Genomic DNA, 20,635 nt, shown 5'->3' with positions numbered 1-20,635 from the left:
GAGCCAAGGGTCAAGCTGAGACATGAAGCAACAGAACTGGTTTCTGCCACATCTGACCTTCATGGGCAGAGTACCATTGAGCCTGGATTGTGTACTTCCTCTTGACACCATGCGTAGTTGAAACACATACCTATCTTACCAGATATGTCTCTATTTCAGCAACATTAGAGCACAGTTTATAACAAGTTACCTGGCTGCTATATTACCCGAAAAGGAAATGGGAAGGAATGTGCAATCACTGTCAGAGAGAAGGTAGGTGAGGAAAAGCTCTGTGCCCTGAGCTTGGTTTTGTTCCTCAACAACAGACTCAGCAAGCCCAGCACCAATCCATGGGACCCGAGCACAACACATGAGGGAAGAACACTTCATCCATACCTGGCAGGTAAAAGCTTTAGAGACGAACTAATCACTCTTAGAAGATTTCCAAATAATGAGCCCAGAGTTCTGGTGGGTTAAGTCCTGCACCTCAGACGCTCAACTGGAAAGACTGTTTCTTCCTTGTTTACGTTAGTGCTCAGCTCAGAGACAGTCAGCTGAGAACAGTATGATTCAGAAGAAGCAGTGGGCTTCAGGTCAGGAGATCTGGAGTTCTAACCCAGTGTTGACCCCATGAAAACTAAATTTAAACTGAGGCACATCATCACTCTGGGCCCCAGCTTCCTTAACTGCAAAAGAGATAAACAAAACCTGCACGTTTTACCTGACTGGATTGTGAGGATAAAACAGGACCTAGCAGATTTGAAAAAATTAGGTGCACAGTGCAAATATTAAATGGTGTTGGGACTCCGATGATAAAACATTCTCTAGGGATGCTCAGTGGTTCCCATAACTACCTTGCGCAAGAAGGAGACGGCCTGTTTGCCAGGGCACTGCCTGGCACCTGTGCATGGTGTGTGAGCAGCCTACATATGAACCCAGACCCAGCTGTCCACAGCTACGGCAACCATAATCCCCAGCTTTTCTAGGACAGACACACTTCTTTCTATGTAGTTTGGTGTTTCCTTTCAAAACAGGAATGTATAACTAGATGTATTAAATGTATAACTGAATATTTTCTGTGCCTTTATAAAGCTATTCAAGTATATGTATTCACACATCAGAAGCTGACCACCCTCACTCACTCACAGAACCCCTGCCTCGGCCAGTCTGCACCCAACTCCCAGGGCTCTCCTCAGCGATACACTGAGCACCTACCCACTCTGGCTGCTCATTAGGCTCTTCTGGCTTGTGGTCAGAGGCCACAGGCGGGGGCGAGTAATCCTTCACAGGAGTGGTGAATTCCACGGGTCCTGTTCCTGGCAAGGGGAGTTTCAGCAGTGGGTAGCTGGGATGAACAAAAAGGAGAGAAGAGTTAGGACACGATGGCAGGTAGAAGCTGTGCTGAGGTAACAGTGACGCAGGAACCACTGCAGTTGCACTAAATTCTCCATGCTAGGAGAACTGTACAAATGTACAAAATATTAGTCATAAAACTTCAGAGCTAGGAGAAAACTCAGAAGCCTCTAGATCAGAATTTTTCAAACTCCCTTTTAGTCACAGGAAACCCAATGCATAAACTATGAAGTAGTTTACTGGTTGAATATTTTTGGAGATGTAATAAAGGCAAGATGCTACACAAACTTCTGGTCAAATTAGACATAAGTAAGACAACAAGAAAAAACTGGGGAGGGACTTCCCTGGTGGTCCAGTGGTTAAGACTTCGTGCTTCCACTGCAGGGGGCACGGGTTCGATCCCTGGTTGGGAAGTTCTACATGCCGTGCGGCGCAGCCAAAAAAACAAAAAACAAAAACTGGGGAAACAAAAATCCAGAAGGATCCTGATTCAGACTGCTGAGCAAATTGCTCCAAGTTAAAGGGACAGACCATAGAAACTGTGCATAACACATTGAGGGTGTGGTTTACACTAGATCAGGCTGAACAGAAGTCAATGGACCTACCACACACAAAGGAAAAAGCTTGGCCTAACATCAAAAAGTTGGCAAATGGATGTGCTTTTGTTTCAGATTTCACTTCTTTTAAAACTTTTTCTTCAGGACTTCCCTGGTGGTCCAGTGGTTAAGACTCCACGCTTCCACTGCAGGGTGGGCAGTTTTGATCCCTGGTCGGGGAAGTTCCACATGCGGCACGGTGCGGGGGAAAAAAAAAAAATTGTACTACATAAAAGTTAATTCCCAGTTTTAAATAAAACTGGGAATTAACTTTTATGTAGTAAAATGCACAAATCTTAAGTATAGGGACCTCCCTGGTAGCGCAGTGGTTAAGAATCCGCCTGCCAATGCAGGGGACATGGGTTCGAGCCCTGGTCCGGGAAGATCCCACATGCCACGTAGCAACTAAGCCCGTGCGCCACAACTACTGAACCTGTGCTCTAGAGCCTGCGAGCCACAACTACTGAGCCCGCATGCCACAACTACTGAAGCCCGCATGCTTAGAACCCGTGCTCCGCAACAAGAGAAGTCACCGCAATGGGAAGCCCGCTAACCGCAACAAAGAGTAGCCCCCGCTCTCTGCAACTACAGAAAGCCCGCGCGCAGCAACAAAGACCCAACGCAGCCAAAAATAAAATATAAATAAATTAATTTTTAAAAAATCTTAAGTATATAGTGCAATGAATTTTTACATATGCCTACACCTGTGTAACCACTACCTAGATCAAGCTATAAAATATCTCCAGAACCTCAGAAGGTGGCCTTGTGCCCTGGCCCAGTGAAGAGTATCCACTACCATAAACCACTATTAGAATTTCTATCACCATAAATTAGTTTTGCCTGTTTCTGATGGCATATAACTGAAATCATCCATTCCACTGTGTACTCTTTTGTGACTGGCTGTTTTCACTTAAATTACATCTACTAGAGTCATCCACACTGGCACATGTAGCAGATCATTCTTTTCCGTATGTACTATTCCGCTGAATGAACATATTAGAGTGCATCTATCTATTCCAGTGTTGAGGAACATTTGGCTGCTCCCAACTGAAGCTATTAAGAATAGAGCTATTGTGGTAATTTTTATGTATACACTCATTTTTATGTAAGCACTCATTTCTGTTGGGTATATTCATAGAATGAAACTTCTGGGTTGTGGAGTATATGTATATTTAGCTTTGTAGATCACACCAGTTTTCCAAAATACTTATTTAAAGTAGTTATTTAAATTTACGTTCCCACCAGCAGTGTGATAGGAGTCTCAACTGCTTCAAATCCTTGTCACCTCTTGATATTGTCAGTCCAATTAATTTTAACCATTTAGAGGAGGAGGTGGTGGTATCTCTCTGTGGTTTTAATATACAGCAAATAGTGTCGAAAACTCTTTCATATGCTTATTAGCCATTTGGATGAATCCTCTTTTGTGAAGCACCTCTTCAACTCTTCAACTGTTTTTAATTGAGTCGTCTTTATATATTCTAGATATGAGTCCGCAGTCCTTTATACAGCTATAAATTTCCCTCTTAGTTCTACTTTCACTGCAACCCATAAGTTTTGGTATATTGTGTTTTTGTTTTCATCATCTCAAGGTATTTTCTATTTTCCTCTCTGATTTCTTCTTCGACTCACTGGTTGTTTTAGAATATACTGTTTAATTTCCATGTATTTGTGAATTTTCCTTCTATTATCTTTTTAATTAAATTTATTTATTTTACTTATTTATTTTTGGCTGCATTGGGTCTTCGTTGCTATGCGCAGGCTTTCTCTAGTTGCAGTGAGTGGGGGCTACTCTTCATTGCGGTGCACGGGTTTCTCATTGCGGTGGCTTCTCTGGTTGCAGAGCACGGGCTCTAGGCACGCAGGCTTCAATAGTTGTGGCACGCGGGCTCTAGAGCGCAGGCTCAGTAGTTGTGGTGCACAGGCTTAGTCCCTCCGCGGCATGTGGGATCTTCCTGGACCAGGGCTCGAACCCGTGTCCCCTGCATTGGCTGGCGGATTCTTAACCACTGCACTGCCGGGGAAGCCTTCCTTCTATTATTGATTTTTAGTTTCATTCTGCTGTTATTGGAAAAGATCCTCTGTATGATTTCGATCTTTTTAAATTTACTGAGACTTGTTTGCGGCCTAACATATATGGTCTATCCGGGAGAATGTTTATGTTCACTTGAGAAGAATGTGTATTGGTCTAGCTGGTTTCAGTGTTGCTCAAGTCCTCCATTTCCTTATTGATCTTGTCTGCTTGTAGCCATCATTGAAAGCGGAGTATTGAAGACTTCAACTATTACTGGAGAACTATATATTTCTCCTTTCAATTCTGTCAATTTTTGCCTCATATATTTTACGGATATGTTGTTAGGTGTTATATGTTTATAATGGTTATATCCTCTTGTTGTATTGAAGCATTTATCAATATATAATGTCCTTCTCTGTCTCTAATAAATTTTTTAATGTTGTCTGATCATAATATAGCCACTTCAGTTCTCTTTTGGGTACTGTTTAGCACAGAATATCAACCTCTTTGTGTTCTTATATCTAAAGTGTAGTGTATATCTAAGGATCTCCCTGGTGGTCCAGGTGGTTAAGACTCCGTGCTTCCAGTGTAGGGGGTATGGGTTTAATCCCTGGTCAGGGAACTGAGATTCCACATGCTGCAGGGTGCAGCCAAAAAAAAAAAAAAAAGTTTAAAAAAAAAGCATAGCGTATATTTAAAGTGTCTTGTAGACAGCATGTAGATAAAGTCTTTGTAAAATCAAATTGGCCACTCTTTTAAAAGGAGAGTTTGATCCACCTACATTTAATGTGATTACTGACAAGGAAGGATTTATTTATGCCATTTAGCTATTTGTTTTGTTTGTCTTATATGATTTTCGTTCCTCAGTTCCTCCATTGCTGCCCTTTTTTTAAGAGGGGGGGATTGATTTTTTGTAGTGTGCCACTTTGATTCCCTTCTACTTTCCTGTTCTACATATTTTAAAAGTTATTTTCTTAGTGGTCACCTTGGGAATTCTATTATTAACAACTTATAACAACCTAGGTTGAATAGAGGGGTTCAACAGCAAATCTGAGCAGAGAAGAAAGGATCAGCAATTATGAAAATAAGACAACTGAAATCATGCAGTCTGAGCAGCTTAGCTTCAACAGGATACACCCATTCTGTCTAGACATCCTTGTCTCTCCCCTTTTATATTGTTGTCACAGATTACACTTTACATTTAATCTCTTTAATGTAGATTTTAAATTATTGTTTAATACACTTGCCCTTTAAATCACAGAAGACAAAGAAAGAAATTACAAACCAACAATACTGATTATCTTTACTAGTGTTTCTTTTTTCTTATGGCTTCAAATTGCAGGGTGGGTGCACTGGTAACAATTTCCCTCAGCTTTTGTTTATCTGGAAATGTCTTAATTTCTCCTTCATTACTGAAGTATAGTTTTTGTTGATTTTTTGGTTTTTTTTCAATTTGAAAGCAGTCACTATTTTTTTTTTTTTTTTTGCCCACACCCTGCCGCATGCAGTAACTTAGTTCCCTGACCAGAGATCAAACCTGGGCCCCCAGGCTTCCCTGGTGGCGCAGTGGTTAAGAACCTGCCTGCCAACACAGGGGACATGGGTTTGAGCCCTGGTCCGGGAAGATCCCACATGCTGCTGAGCAACTAAGCCCATGCGCCACAACTACTGAGCCTGCGCTCTAGAGCCCACGAGCCACAACTAATGAGCCCATGCACCACAACTACTGAAGCCTGCACGCCTAGAGCCCGTGCTCCGCAATAAGAGAAGCCACTGCAATGAGAAGTCTGTGCACCGCAATGAAGAGTAGCCCCTGCTCACTGCAACTAGAGAAAGCCCACACGCAGCAACAAAGACCCAACACAGCCAAAAATAAATAAATAAAATAAATAAATTAAAAAAAAAAAACCTGTGCCCCCTGTGTTGGAAGTGCAGTCTTAACCACTGGATCGCTAGGGAAGTCCCTGAAGTATAGTTTTGTAGAATTTAGAACTCTTGATTGAGTTTTTTTTCCTTTCAGGACTTTAAATATGTGATCCCACTGCCTTCTGGCCTCCATGGTTTCTGAGAAGAAATCAGCTATTAATCCATCGAGAATCCCTTTTATGTGAAGAGTTGCTTCTCTTTTGCTTCTTCCAAAAGCTAAGGTTCAGCTGTTTGGAGGTAGGTGTCAAGGGCTGTCTCTGGACTTAGCTAAGGTTTTGCTGGGGAAAGCTCCACACAATGCCTGGGCTGACCCCTGAGCTCTGGGTGCAGAGAGGAGTCCTGGGGCCCAGAGCTAAGACTGCTGAAGCTCTAGCTCTACTAAAAGATGAAGGCAGGCAGTACATTTTATTTACCTACATTCACTTTCCATACAGTAGCTGCTCAAAACACTGACTAAAGGCAGCCTGTTTCTCAAGATTTGAAATATGTAAAACATCTGTGAATTCCAGGAGTCTAAACATTCCAGCAGGAAGAGAAAGAAGGTCAGCACACTCCAGAGCATCCACTTTCTTAGGATAAAGTCTCTTTGGAAATGTCCACAGGCCTTGAAATGCTTGAAGTGGCTCACAGTCATTCTCCAACCTTGCCCTGGAGCCACACAGCTCCCCTCTTGCTTCTGAGGCTCTGTACTTGCTGGAACACTCTTGCTCATTCTTCTCCTAGATAACTCAGCTTCAAGGCCTCAACTACAGTATCATTTGCCTAGGAAGTCTTTCCCCTTTCCCCAAAACTGAGTTAAGGCCCCTCCTCCTATGAGCTGCCAAAATGCCCCGTACTCACCCCAACACGGTTCTTATCACTGATGGTGAGCCTGCCCGTTTCTGTCTCTGTAACAATGATGATGGTTTCTAACTCTCACTGAGTACCTACTGTGTGCCAGGTGCCTTCCATCTTTTTTCTCATTTAAGCCTCACCACAGGGACTTCCCTGGTGGTCCAGTGGGTAAGACTCTGTGCTCCCAATGCAGGGGGCCTGGGTCTGATCCTTGATTGGGGAACTAGATCCCACATGCGTGCCGCAACTAAGAAGTCCACATGCAACAATGAAGATCCCGTGTGCTGCAACTAAGACCCAGCGCAGCCAAAATAAATAAATAAATAAATATTAAAAAAAAAAAAAAAGCCTCACCACAACCCAACAAGGCACACAGAAGCTATATCCCCTCTAGCCCCCAAGAAAGTGACAGAACCAGTATATGAACACAGGCAGTCTGGCCCCAGAGTCCACCCTCTTAACATCACACTATACTCTTCTATTACATTTCTGTTTTGTTTAAAAATTTAAACAGGTAGGAGTAGGAACCAAGATGGCGGAGTAGAAGGACGTGCTCTCACTCCCTCTTGTGAGAACACCAGAATCACAACTAGCTGCTGGACAATCATTGACAGGAAGACACTGGAACTCACCAAAAAAGATACCCCACATCCAAAGACAAAGGAGAAGCCACAATGAGACGGTAGGAGGGGCGCAACCACAGTAAAATCAAATCCCATAACTGCTGGGTGGGTGACTCACAGACTGGCGAACAACTTATACCACAGAAGTCCACCCACTGGAGTGAAGGTTCTGAGCCCCACGTCAGGCTTCCCAACCTGGGGGTCCGGCAACGGGAGGAGGAATTCCTAGAGAATCAGACTTTGAAGCCTAGTGGGAATTGATTGCAGGACTTCGACAGGACTGGGGGAAACAGAGACCCCACTCTTGGAGGGTGCACACAAAACAGTGTGTGCATCGGGACCCAGGGGAAGGAGCAGTGACCCCGGGGGAGACTGAACCAGACCTACCTGCTAGTGTTGGAAGGTCTCCTGCAGAGGCGGGGGGTGGCTCTGTTTCACTGTGGGGACAAGGACACTGGCAGCAGAAGTTCTGGGAAGTACTCCTTGGCGTGAGCCTTCCCAGAGTCTGTCATTAGCCCCACCAAAGAGCCCAGGTAGGCTCCAGTGTTGGGTTGCCTCAGGCAAAACAACCAACAGGGAGGGAACCCAGCCCCACCCATCAACAGTCAAGTGGATTAAAGTTTTACTGAGCTCTGACCACCACAGCAACAGTCAGCTCTACCCACCACCAGAGCCTCCCATCAAGCCTCTTATATAGCATCATCCACCAGAGGGCAGACAGCAGAAGCAAGAAAAACTATAATCCTGCAGCATGTGGAACAAAAACCACATTCACAGAAAGACAAGATGAAAAGGCAGAGGGCTATATACCAGATGAAGGAACAAGAAAAAAACTCAGAAAAACAACTAAATGAAGTGGAGATAGGCAACCTTCCAGAAAAAGAATTCAGAATAATGATAGTGAAGATGATCCAGGACCTCGGAATAAGAATGGGGTCAAAGATCGAGAAGATGCAAGAAATGTTTAACAAAGACCTAGAAGAATTAAAGAACAAACAAACAGAGATGAACAATACAATAACTGAAATGAAAACTACACTACAAGGAATCAATAGCAGAATAACTGAGGCAGAAGAACCTGGACCTGTCCTTCCAGTGACCTGGAAGACAGAATGGTGGAATTCACTACTGCGGAACAGAGTAAAGAAAAAAGAATGAAAATAAATGAAGACAGCCTAAGAGACCTCTGGGACAACATTAAATGCAACAACATTCGCATTATAGGGGTCCCAGAAGGAGAAGAGAGAGAGAAAGGACCAGAGAAAATATTTGAAGAAATTATAGTTGAAAACTTCCCTAACATGGGAAAGGAAATAGCCACCCAAGTCCAGGAAGCACAGAGAGTCCCAGGCAGGATAAATCCAAGGAGAAACACGCAGAGACACATAGTAATCAAATTGGCAAATATTAAAGACAAAGAAAAATTATTGAAAGCAGCAAGGGAAAAACGGCAAATAACATACAAGGGAACTCCCATAAGGTTAACAGCTGATTTCTCAGCAGAAACTCTACAAGCCAGAAGGGAGTGGCACCATATATTTAAAGTGATGAAAGGGAAGAACCTACAACCAAGATTACTCTACCTGGCAAGGATCTCATTCAGATTCGACGGAGAAATCAAAAGCTTTACAGAGAAGCAAAAGCTAAGAGAATTCAGCACCACCAAACCAGCTCTACAACAAATACTAAAGGAACTTCTCTAAGTGGGAAACACAAGAGAAGAAAAGGACCTACAAAAACAAACCCAAAACAATTAAGAAAATGGTCATAGGAACATACATATCGATAATTACCTTAAACGTGAACAGATTAAATGCTCCAACCAAAAGACACAGGCTTGCTGAATGGATACAAAAACAAGACCCATATATATGCTGTCTACAAGAGACCCACTTCAGACCTAGGGACACATACAGACTGAAAGTGAGGGGATGGAAAAAGATATTCCATGCAAATGGAAATCAAAAGAAAGCTGGAGTAGCTATACTTATATCAGATAAAAAAAACTTTAAAATAAAGAATGTTGCAAGAGACAAGGAAGGACACTACATAATGATCAAGGGATCAATCCAAGAAGATATAACAATTATAAATATATACGCACCCAACACAGGAGCACCTCAATACATAAGGCACCTGCTAAGAGCTATAAAAGAGGAAATCGACAGTAACACAATAATAGTGGGGGACTTTAACATCTCACTTACATCAATGGACAGATCATCCAAAATGAAAATAAATAAGGAAACAGAAGCTTTAAATGACACAATAGACCAGATAGATTTAATTGATATTTATAGGACATTCCATCCAAAAACAACACATTACACTTTCTTCTCAAGTGCGCACGGAACATTCTCCAGGATAGATCACATCTTGGGTCACAAATCAAGCCTCAGTAAATTTAAGAAAACTGAAATCATATCAAGCATCTTTTCTGACCACAACGCTGTGAGATTAGAAATGAATTACAGGGGAAAAAACGTAAAAAACACAAACACATGGAGGCTAAACAATACGTTACTAAATAACCAAGAGGTCACTGAAGAAATCAAAGAGGAAATCAAAAATTACCTAGAGACAAATGACAATGAAAACACGACGATCCAAAACCTATGGGATGCAGCAAAAGCAGTTCTAAGAGGGATGTTTATAGCTATACAAGCCTACCTAAAGAAACAAGAAAAACTCAAGTAAACAATCTAACCTTACACCTAAAGAAACTAGAGAAAGAAGAACAAACAAAACCCAAAGTTAGCAGAAGGAAAGAAATCATAAAGATCAGAGCGGAAATAAATGAAATAGAAACAAAGAAAACAATAGCAAAGATCAATAAAACTAAAAGCTGGTTCTTTGAGAAGATAAACAAAATTAATAAGCCATTAGCCAGACTCATCAAGAAAAAGAGTGAGAGGACTCAAATCAATAAAATTAGAAATGAAAAAGGAGAAGTTACAACAGACACCATAGAAATACAGGGCGTCCTAAGAGACTACTACAAGCAACTCTGTGCCAACAAAATGGACAACCTGGAAGAAATGGACAAATTCTTAGAAAGGTATAACCTTCCAAGACTGAAGCAGGAAGAAACAGAAAATATGAACAGACCAATCACAAGTAATGAAAGTGAAACTGTGATTAAAAATCTTCCAACAAACAAAAGTCCAGTACCAGATGGCTTCACAGGTGAATTCTATCAAACATTTAGAGAAGAGCTAACACCCATCCTTCTCAAACTCTTCCAAAAATCTGCAGAGGAAGGAACACTCCCAAACTCATTCTATGAGGCCACCATCACCCTGATACCAAAACCAGACAAAGATACTACAAAAAAAGAAAATTACAGACCAATATCACTCATGAATATAGATGCAAAAATCCTCAACAAAATACTAGCAAACAGAATCCAACAACACATTAAAAGGATCATACACCACGATCAAGTGGGATTTATCCCAGGGATGCAAGGATTCTCCAATATACGCAAATCAATCAATGTGATACACCATATTAACAAATTGAAGAAGAAAAACCATATGATCATCTCAATAGATGCAGAAAAAGCTTCTGACAAAATTCAACACCCATTTATGATAAAAACTCTCCAGAAAGTGGGCATAGAGGGAACCTACCTCAACATAATAAAGGCCATATACGACAAACCCACAGCAAACATCATTCTCAATGGTGAAAAACTGGAAGCATTTCCTCTAAGATCAGGAACGAGACAAGCATGTCCACTCTCACCACTATTATTCAACATAGTTTTGGAAGTCCTCGCCACGGCAATCAGAGAAGAAAAAGAAATAAAAGGAATACAAATTGGAAAAGGAGAAGTAAAACTGTCACTGTTTGCAGATGACATGATACTATACATAGAGAATCCTAAAAATGCCAGCAGAAAACTACTAATCAATGAATTTGGTAAAGTTGCAGGATACAAAATTAATGCACATAAATCTCTTGCATTCCTATACACTAATGATGAAAAATCTGAAAGAGAAATTATGGAAACACTCCCATTTACCATTGCAACAAAAAGAATAAAATACCTAGGAATAAACCTACCTAGGGAAACAAAAGACCTGTATGCAGAAAACTGTAAGACACTGATTAAAGAAATTAAAGATGATATCAACAGATAGAGAGATATATCATGTTCTTGGATTGGAAGAATCAATATTGTGAAAATGACTATACTACCCAAAGCAATCTACAGATTCAATGCAACCCCTATCAAATTACCAATGGCATTTTTTACGGAACTAGAACAAATCATCTTAAAATTTGTATGGAGACACAAAAGACCCCGAATAGCCAAAGCAGTCTTGAGGGAGAAAAACGGAGCTGCAGGAATCAGACTCCCTTACTTCAGACTATACTACAAAGCTACAGTAATCAAGACAATATGGTACTGGCACAAAAACAGAAACATAGATCAATGGAACAAGATAGAAAGCCCAGAGGTAAACCCACGCACCTATGGTCAACTAATCTATGACAAAGGAGGCAAAGATATACAATGGAGAAAAGACAGTCTCTTCAATAAGTGGTGCTGGGAAAACTGGACAGCTACATGTAAAAGAATGAAATTAGAACACTTCCTAACACCATACACAAAAATAAACTCAAAATGGAATCGAGACCTAAATGTAAGACCAGACACTATAAAACTCTTAGAGGAAAACATAGGAAGAACACTCTTTGACATAAATCACAGCAAGATCTTTTTTGATCCATGTCCTAGAGTAATGGAAATAAAAACAAAAATAAACAAATGGGAACTAATGAAACTTCAAAGCTTTTGCACAGCAAAGGAAACCATAAACAAGACGAAAAGACAACCCTCAGAATGGGAGAAAATATTTGCAAACGAATCAACGGACAAAGGATTAATCTCCAAAATATATAAACAGCTCATGCAGCTCAATATTAAAGAAAGAAACAACCCAATCCAAAAATGGGCAGAAGACCTAAATAGACATTTCTCCAAAGAAGACATACAGATGGCCAAGAAGCACATGAAAAGATGCTCAACATCACTAATTATGAGAGAAATGCAAATCAAAACTACAATGAGGTATCACCTCACACCAGTTAGAATGGGCATCATTAGAAAATCTACAAACAACAAATGCTGGAGAGGGTGTGGAGAAAAGGGAACCCTCTTGCACTGTTGGTGGGAATGTAAATTGATACAGCCACTATGGAGAACAGTATGGAGGTTCTTTAAAAAACTAAAAATAGATTTACCATATGATCCAGCAATCCCACTACTGGGCGTATACCCAGAGAAAACGATAATTCAAAAAGACACATGCACCCCAAAGTTTATTGCAGCACTATTTACAATAGCCAGGTCATGGAAGCAACCTAAATGCCCATCGACAGACGAATGGATAAAGAAGTTGTGGTACATATATACAATGGAATATTACTCAGCCATAAAAAGGAACGAAATTGAGTCATTTGTTGAGACATGGATGGATCTAGAGACTGTCATACAGCGTAAAGTAAGTCAGAAAGAGAAAAACAAATATCGTATATTAACGCATGTATGTGGAACCTAGAAAAATGGTACAGATGAGCTGGTTTGCAGGGCAGAAGTTGAGACACAGATGTAGAGAACAGACATATGGACACCAAGGGGGGAAAACTGCGGTGAGGTGGGGATGGTGGTGTGCTAAATTGGGCGATTGGGATTGACATGTATACACTAATGTGTATAAAATTGATGACTAATAAGAACCTGCAGTATAAAAAAACAAACAAAACAACTAATACTAAACTTTCATTGGGTTATTTGTATGGAAATATGTTAATATAAATGTTTCAGACATTACATGAAATTTCTAAAAATCTTATATGTTCTGGTATAATGTTATAAGTCATAATTCTAGTTATTACTTTAAAATGTATATCTCAGAAATAACTAAATTTCCTTGTCAATTGCATTATTATGAACTTTCATCAAATCTTTAACCGTGGTCATTTTTAAGTCTTTTGTCATTTACAGACAGTTCTGGGTGTACTCTGATGCTTTTGCAAATATGTTCCTATAAAAGGGTTTCATCTTCAAGGAATTCATGGAAAGACTCTGACAAGTACAGGTTTCTGGTAACTGACTGTACTGCTGAACTGAATGAATAAGCATTTTCAGAACTCTAATGAAAAACTGATGAACTCATAAAAGTGCTAACAAAAGATCAAGATGAAAAAAAAAATTAATTACATGGGACTGAGTGAACTGATGAGGATGATTATAATTTTTGTGACTTTCTGTTTGAATAAAAAAAAATTTTAAACAATCATAAATTCCTTTTAATAGAAGCACAAGAAAAACACCAAGATAAAGATTCTACAAAAATGCAAAATGCAAGGTTTCTTTTTTTTAAGTTTTTATTGGAGTATAGTTGCTTTACAATGTTGTGTTAGTTTCTACTGTACTACAAAGTGAATCAGCTATACATATACATATATCCCCTCTTTTTTGGATTTCCTTCCCATTTAGGTCACTACAGTGCATTAAGTAGAGATCCCTGTGCTATACAGTAGGTTCTCATTAGTTATCTATTTTATACATAGTATCAATAGTGTATATGTGTCAATCCCAATCTCCCAATTCCTCCCACCCCATCCCTTTCCCCCTTGGTATCCATACATTTGTTCTCTACGTCTGTATCTATATTTCTGCTTTGCAAGTAAGATCATCTATACCATTTTTCTAGATTCTACGTATATGTGTTAATATATGATATTTGTTTTTCTCTTTCTGACTTACTTCACTCTGTATGACACTCTCTAGGTCCATCCATGTCTCTACAAATGACCCAATTTCGTTCCTTTTTACAGCTGAGTAATATTCCATTGTATATATGTACCACAACTTCTTTATCCATTCGTCTGTTGATGGGCATTTAGGTTGCTTCCATGACCTGGCTATTGTAAATAGTGCTGCTATGAACATTGGGGCGCATGTGTCTTGTTGAATTACGGTTTTCTCTGGGTATACGCCCAGTGGGATTGCTGGGTCATATGGTAGTTCTATTTTTAGTTTTTTAAGGAACCTCCATACTGTTTTCCATAGTGGCTGTATCAATTTACATTCTCACCATATGTGGAAATTCTTAATAAATCTATGTTTCAACTTGTGTTTTGTAAATGAAGTCCATCACAATGGAGCATGTGCTGAGGATTTGGAGTGTAGGTTCACAGGTGGTCCCTCCTCCCCGGGACAGGTGCTTGACCACCAGCTCCCCTGCCAACTTGCATCCCAGAATCTGGCCTTCCCCTCCCTGTCCAGGTATCCATTTGCTGCTGCCCCCTGGAGGCACCTGACCAAAACATGGAGGGCTGCTCAGAAGTGCATACCCCGCTGTGTCCTGGAGCAGGGTGAGGCACTGGCCATTGCCTAGCCCATGCTGGCTGCACCACAGCAATCTGATGGGCATTTTGGCAGGAGGAAGCCTTTCATCCACTTCCATCTGAGCATATTTTAGTACCTTTAACAGTACTTTTCCCCTGCTTTCTGAAGCAGCAGCCCTGCATTTTCATGTTGCACTGGGTCCCACAAATGATGATGCTGGCTCTACATCTCCCATTCTCACTCCCAGTCATCTGTGATGGGAGCTCAGGAGACACGGAAGACATACAGGAAGAGCAACCAGAAAAATGACACTCAAGAGATGTGGCACAGGACACCTCTCTGGAGACATCAGGAGTGGGACATGTTTTTCTCTCTTCCCTTCTCAGGGGAGAACAATACAGGACTCGGGGTGGGGTAGTGAAAGACTATAAAGGGAAATTTCTGAGATCTCCTGATCTCTCTTCTGTTGGAGGAAATCTGGGGTTGGAGGAAATTTCGGGTGATAAAGGAGTCTTTGATCTCCTACAAGCCTTTCAGAGCTTTTCCAGAGCTCGTGTGTGAGGTCAGGGGTAACTTCTGCTTGGAGGGAGGCTCTGGCTTTGGAATGCTGAACAGGACCCAGGAGCAGCTTCTGGAGCTGGTCCCCTGGGCTCCTGAGTCTAGGCTTTGGGGCAGAGGTCAGTGGTGCTCTGGGACTTTGTTCTCAGCTATCCAGCCCAGCTCTCCAAAGCACAGGTGCAGACAGGGCTTCAGTTACTCATATTTCTTTCTTGTTCATGAAAGGAACATAAATGTGTCCAGAGAGTGGCCACATAGGTACAAAAAGAGGGAGCCTGTTCTATAGTCTCCTGTGTGCCCACCCACAAAGGGGTCACGATGATCATAGGGAAACCTGAGCTGTGGGCAGACAAGGGAGAGAGGTTGAGAGCGGAGGCCACCACAACTGAGATGTCCAGCCTCAGCCTGAAGGTGCTGCTTTCCTCCAGAGAAAAAGAAGGAGGAAGGGGCCAAGTCTGCTCTCAGATACCCACACAGGCTGTAGGATTATCCTCCTTCAGGAGGTTTGGAATGGTCTCATCATGATTCCAACTTGCTCTCCAAGTTAAAATCCACCCTCTCTAACCATGACCAGCAGGTTATGGAATCACAGGTGACCTGATGACCCCTCACATTAACCTCTGACCCACACATAGGGCAATTCAGCTGGCCTGGCACCCAGACACTCTTCCTTCATTCCACGGCATACCTACCACTTCCCAGGACAGGTCCCAAGAAATAGCACCCTCTGCCTTGCTGGACTGCTGCTGAGCCACACCTCCGGTCCTGGTGGCCTAACCTCTAGGAAATGTAAACAGATACCTCTTGCCACAGTGCCTACTTGCTACAAGTTTCATCAGATTTTCCCAGAGGAAAGAGCATTTATGGCTCCCAGGGTGATCCAGTGGGATGAACAGGTCCACAGCCCAGGCAGCTGCTAGATCCAGACAGAGGTAGCAAGAGCAGCAGTCCTTTCGGTTCAAGCTGAACAACTCTCATTCCAGGTACAATAAAGGTAAGCAGTTAAATGGAATCTGAGTATCTAATAAAACTACTAAAAGCTGTCTACTCATTTCTCCAAAGAAGACATACAGATGGCCAATAAGCACATGAAAAGATGCTCAACATCACTAATTATTAGAGAAATGCAAATCAAAACTACAATGAGGTACCATCTCACACCAGTCAGAATGGCTATCATCAAAAAATCCACCAACAATAAATGCCAGAGAGAGTGTGGAGAGAAGGGAACCCTCCTGCACTCTTGGTGGGAATGTAAATTGGTACAGCCACTACAGAAACAATACAGAGGTTCCTTAAAAAAACAAAAATAGAGTTGCCATGTGATCCAACAATCCCACTCCTGGGCATATACCCGGAGAAAACCAAAATTCAAAAAGATACATGCACCCCTATGTTCACAGCAGCACTATTTACAATAGCCAAGACATGGAAACAACCTAAATGTCTTGACAGATGAATGGATAAAGAAGATGTGGTAAATATATACAATGGAATACTACTCATAAAAAAAGAATGAAATAATGCCATTTGCAGCAACATGGATGGACCTAGAGATGATCATACGAAGTGAAGTCAGCAAGAGAAAGACAAATACTTTATGATATCACTTATATGTGGAATCTAAAATATGACACAAATGTGACCTTATTTATGAAACAGAGACAGACTCACAGACATAGAAGACAAACTTATGGTTACAAAAGGGGAAAGGGGGTCAGGGAGGGATAAATTAGGAGTTTGGGATTAGAAGATACAAACTACTATATATAAAATAAACAAAACAAGGTCCTACTGTATAGCACAGGGAACTATATTCAATATCCTATAATAAACCATAATGGAAAAGAATATGAAAAAGAATTTGTGTATATATATGTATAACTGAATCACTTTGCTGTACACCAGAAACTAACACAACACTGTAAATCAACTATCCTTCAATTAAAAAAAAAATTACAGAATATGAAAAAAAAAAAAAACCTATCTATTAACCACACTTTATTTTCTGCAGGCAACCTGTAGCTCTGGCAGAAGGGGAGATGCTCTGGATAGAAAAGCTTCCCATACAGAAGAGGATAGCGAGGCTTGTGCCCGGGGTCCACAATATCTGGTCTCCTTTCCATAAAGGCCCAGAATCTCTGGATTTTCTGATACAACCTTCATCATCTTTGGAGGCTGAGGGACTTCATCTAGCCTTAGAAATTTTCTCCTAAGCCAATCAGATTTTAAGAAATTTTTAAAATTCCTTTACAATCACCTAACAAAGATGCTGGTTTGAAAAAATAAGTACACAGCATTAAGAATGTGACGGTACACCCCAGTACAGGGTGACTGTAAAGACAAGAGGAAACCAGAGTGCCCTTAGAGAGTGGGACCAAAAGAGGCAGCAGGTTCAGAGGGGTGCGCTAGGGTAGTAGCCTCCCTGTGCTTTTGTTGGGAGAGCGGCGAGCTGCATGAACACAACCATAAACAGGAAAGGAGGCAAGGAAGATGCCACCTATTCTTCCTGTAGGGCTCAGCTCAGGTGTCCTCCTCCCTGGAAGCCTCCCTAACGCTGTCTCCCTTTGCACCAAGGTTAGGTCAAATCTGCTATGCACAATACCCAATGGCACTGCAGTTATCTCTCTCAGGCCGAGACTGTGGGAGGGACTGTGTTCTGCGTCACTGGTCTGGCACAGTTCTTGGCATATATTATAGCAATCTTTATTGAGGTGGCTGTAAAACCCAATTTTATGCTCTCTCCTCAACTTCTGTTATGTAGGGCCACTGCCTCAAAAAGCCTCTCTATCCTCTGTCTAGGCAGATCCTGTCAGGCCCTGTCCCTGGCCCACTGCAACTGAGATTCTCTTTCTGAGGCTTCTCGTTCAAGGAGCAGACTCCCTGCAATGAAAGGTATCAGCACCAAACAGTGTTCTTCATAAAGTTCATGTCACCACAGCGAAGTGGAGAAAGTACAGATTTGGATCTGCCACACAGACCGGCCAGTTGCAGCACATACCACTTACTATCTCTCCACATTAGTTTCATCATCAGCAAAAGAACTAGGGAATAACCACATCCTCCAAGGATGTTAGGCGACCAAATGAAATACTGTGTGTGGAAGCACCTGACCACAAAGCCAGCGCTCAGTGAAGATTAGTTTTTCTTTCCCTCCTATCAGCCCAATCCTTCCCTGAGGCTCACCCACTCCATTCTCAGGACTGATGTTCAGCCAAGACACCTGTGGGATATAAGACAGGTGTCTGCCCAGCTTGGCTGCATTTGGGCTGTACTGGTTGTTAAATATTGTTATTATCACATTTGCCTCTTACCCCATCCTCCATCCCATTCTAATTCACCCAGAGTCGAGAAGGAGTCTTCCACGCTTGAGACCTTAGCCATCTCATAAAGTTTTCATACCAGAGGCCCCCAAGTCATAAATCCAAGGACAATCTATTTTGAAACACTTGTGTGATATCAAATTATTCATTCAAAGATAAAGGCCAACTGCACCCAGCTACAACTGAGCTGCTACACATAGCCTACTTTCCCTGTCCAGGAAGCTGCCTGGTCCCAGCTGGCCAAATCCAATCCTCAGAAGATGAATGGCAAAGAGGAAACATCCTTGCCTTTTCCGGTAGCTAGAGCCGTCTTTGTAGAGGGGAATCACAACCACCTCCTCAACCTACACTGCCCATAGAGCAGAGGTCCCCAACCGTTTTGGCACCAGGGACCAGTTTCGTGGAAGACAATTTTTCCATGGACCAGTGTGGGGGTGGGTGGGGGTGGTTCATGCAGTAATGCAAGCCATGGGGAGTGGCAGAGGAAGCATTGCTCGCTCACCCGCCGCTCACCTCCTGCTGTGCGGCCTGGCTACTAACAGGCCATACTGGTCCGTGGCCCAGGGGTTGGGGACCCCTGCCACAGAGAACACAAGTTTAATTCAATGTATTCATCCATTATGTATTTACTTACCATACACATACACATATAAAGACGCTATCAAAGAACTGAGAATTTATGAAGGGGGAGCAGGACCCCACCCACCTCTAACAGAAGGCAATACGAGTAATAATAACTGTAAGTGTCACCACAAATTGCTGCTCTAGAAGTTAGAATAAAAGAGAAAATACTTTCAGCTGAGACATGGAAGAACTTCAGAGAAATTTTCAAGAAAGACACACAGCCTAGTGGTTCTCAGCATGTAGTCCCCAGGCCTGGGAGCTTGTTTAGAGATTCTTGGGTTTATCCAGATCTGATGAATGAGAAACTCGGGTAGGGCCCAGCAATCTTGTTTAACATGCCCTCCAGGTAATTCTGATGCTAGCTCAGGTTTAAGAACCACTGCCCTAGCATATAGGCCAGGCCTAGAAAAGTATGATTTTGAAAGAGACAGATGGGTCAATTAACCTACAGGAAAAAACAACAAGCAAATCCAAGATCTGGGTTCTCAGAACACTACTAATTCATCAGTTACAGGACATAGCCACAAGTGTCTAATCTTGTACAACACAAATTAACAAAGTTTAAACATCAGTACAAATACACTGAGCCAGAGTGAGGAGAGTCAGGGGGAACAGAGTGCCACAGGTGCAGGCACCAGAATCCCTTTAAAGCTGGATTTGAACCCCAGTTTCCCTACTTATTCGTTGTGTAGACCAGGCAAGCCTCTAATCCTCCATCCCCCTTTGGTTAAATGGAAATATAACTGGATCACTTCCCAAGGTTTTTATTAGGATTAATGAGACATTTAATTATATACCTGAAGCACCAACACAGCACCCAGCAGGAAATTCTCAATGAATATGCTCATCTTTCCTTGTCCTAATTAGGGAAGAACTTGGGATCATTAACAACTGAATAGCGAGTTCAGTCTTGAACCATCCTTCGTACAGCACAGCACTGAAAACATCTATAAAAGTTAGATGTACAATGAACCTGGAAACCAGAATTCCTTCCAGAGACAAGGATAATCAGATAGGCTCTTTTCATGACTGTCAGTGTTTGAGAGCCAAGGGGACCTTTGGATATCATCTTACATCAAGCCTCTCCTTTCACAATGTCCTCATCAGCGACACTCTTCAGGGTTCTGTGGGGCCCTATGACAGAATGACAGTCACAACAGTCTTTGGTGAGCACAGCAGGCCCCAAGTATCAACCAGAGGTCAGAAGGAGGGTCCACATGAACACAAGAAAATGACTACAGAGCAGAAAACCAAGTCTCTGGGGTTAGCCTACAAGACAGTGTCCAAGGAATTGTTCAAACGGACTTTGCCTTGCAACATTCCAAGGCTCCTGCTCTTAACCAGGTACCAAAAGGAAGCTGCCACTGTTGAGAAGGAAAATTAAAAGATCATGCTTTCAATTATCCTGCAGTTTCTTAGAAACATCTAAACATTATTTTCAC

The 20,635-nt window shown here is 41.9% G+C and overlaps 1 protein-coding gene across 4 annotated transcripts in view; it reads right to left on the bottom strand.

Moving 5' to 3' along the window:
- Window positions 1-20,635, bottom strand: part of SCAP (SREBF chaperone) — an 84,243-nt gene that overhangs the window by 23,477 nt on the left and 40,131 nt on the right. For all 4 annotated transcript variants that reach the window (XM_082347313.1, XM_082347311.1, XM_082347314.1 and 1 more), the window contains exon 3: window positions 1,195-1,324. In XM_082347313.1, coding sequence (XP_082203439.1) covers window positions 1,195-1,324 — 130 coding nt within the window. The remainder of the gene's footprint in view (window positions 1-1,194; window positions 1,325-20,635) is intronic.

The sequence above is a fragment of the Balaenoptera borealis genome, assembly GCF_965194805.1.
Source record: "Balaenoptera borealis genome assembly, chromosome: 12".
NCBI lineage: Eukaryota > Metazoa > Chordata > Mammalia > Artiodactyla > Balaenopteridae > Balaenoptera > Balaenoptera borealis.
This window is presented reverse-complemented; position numbering and strand designations above follow the sequence as displayed.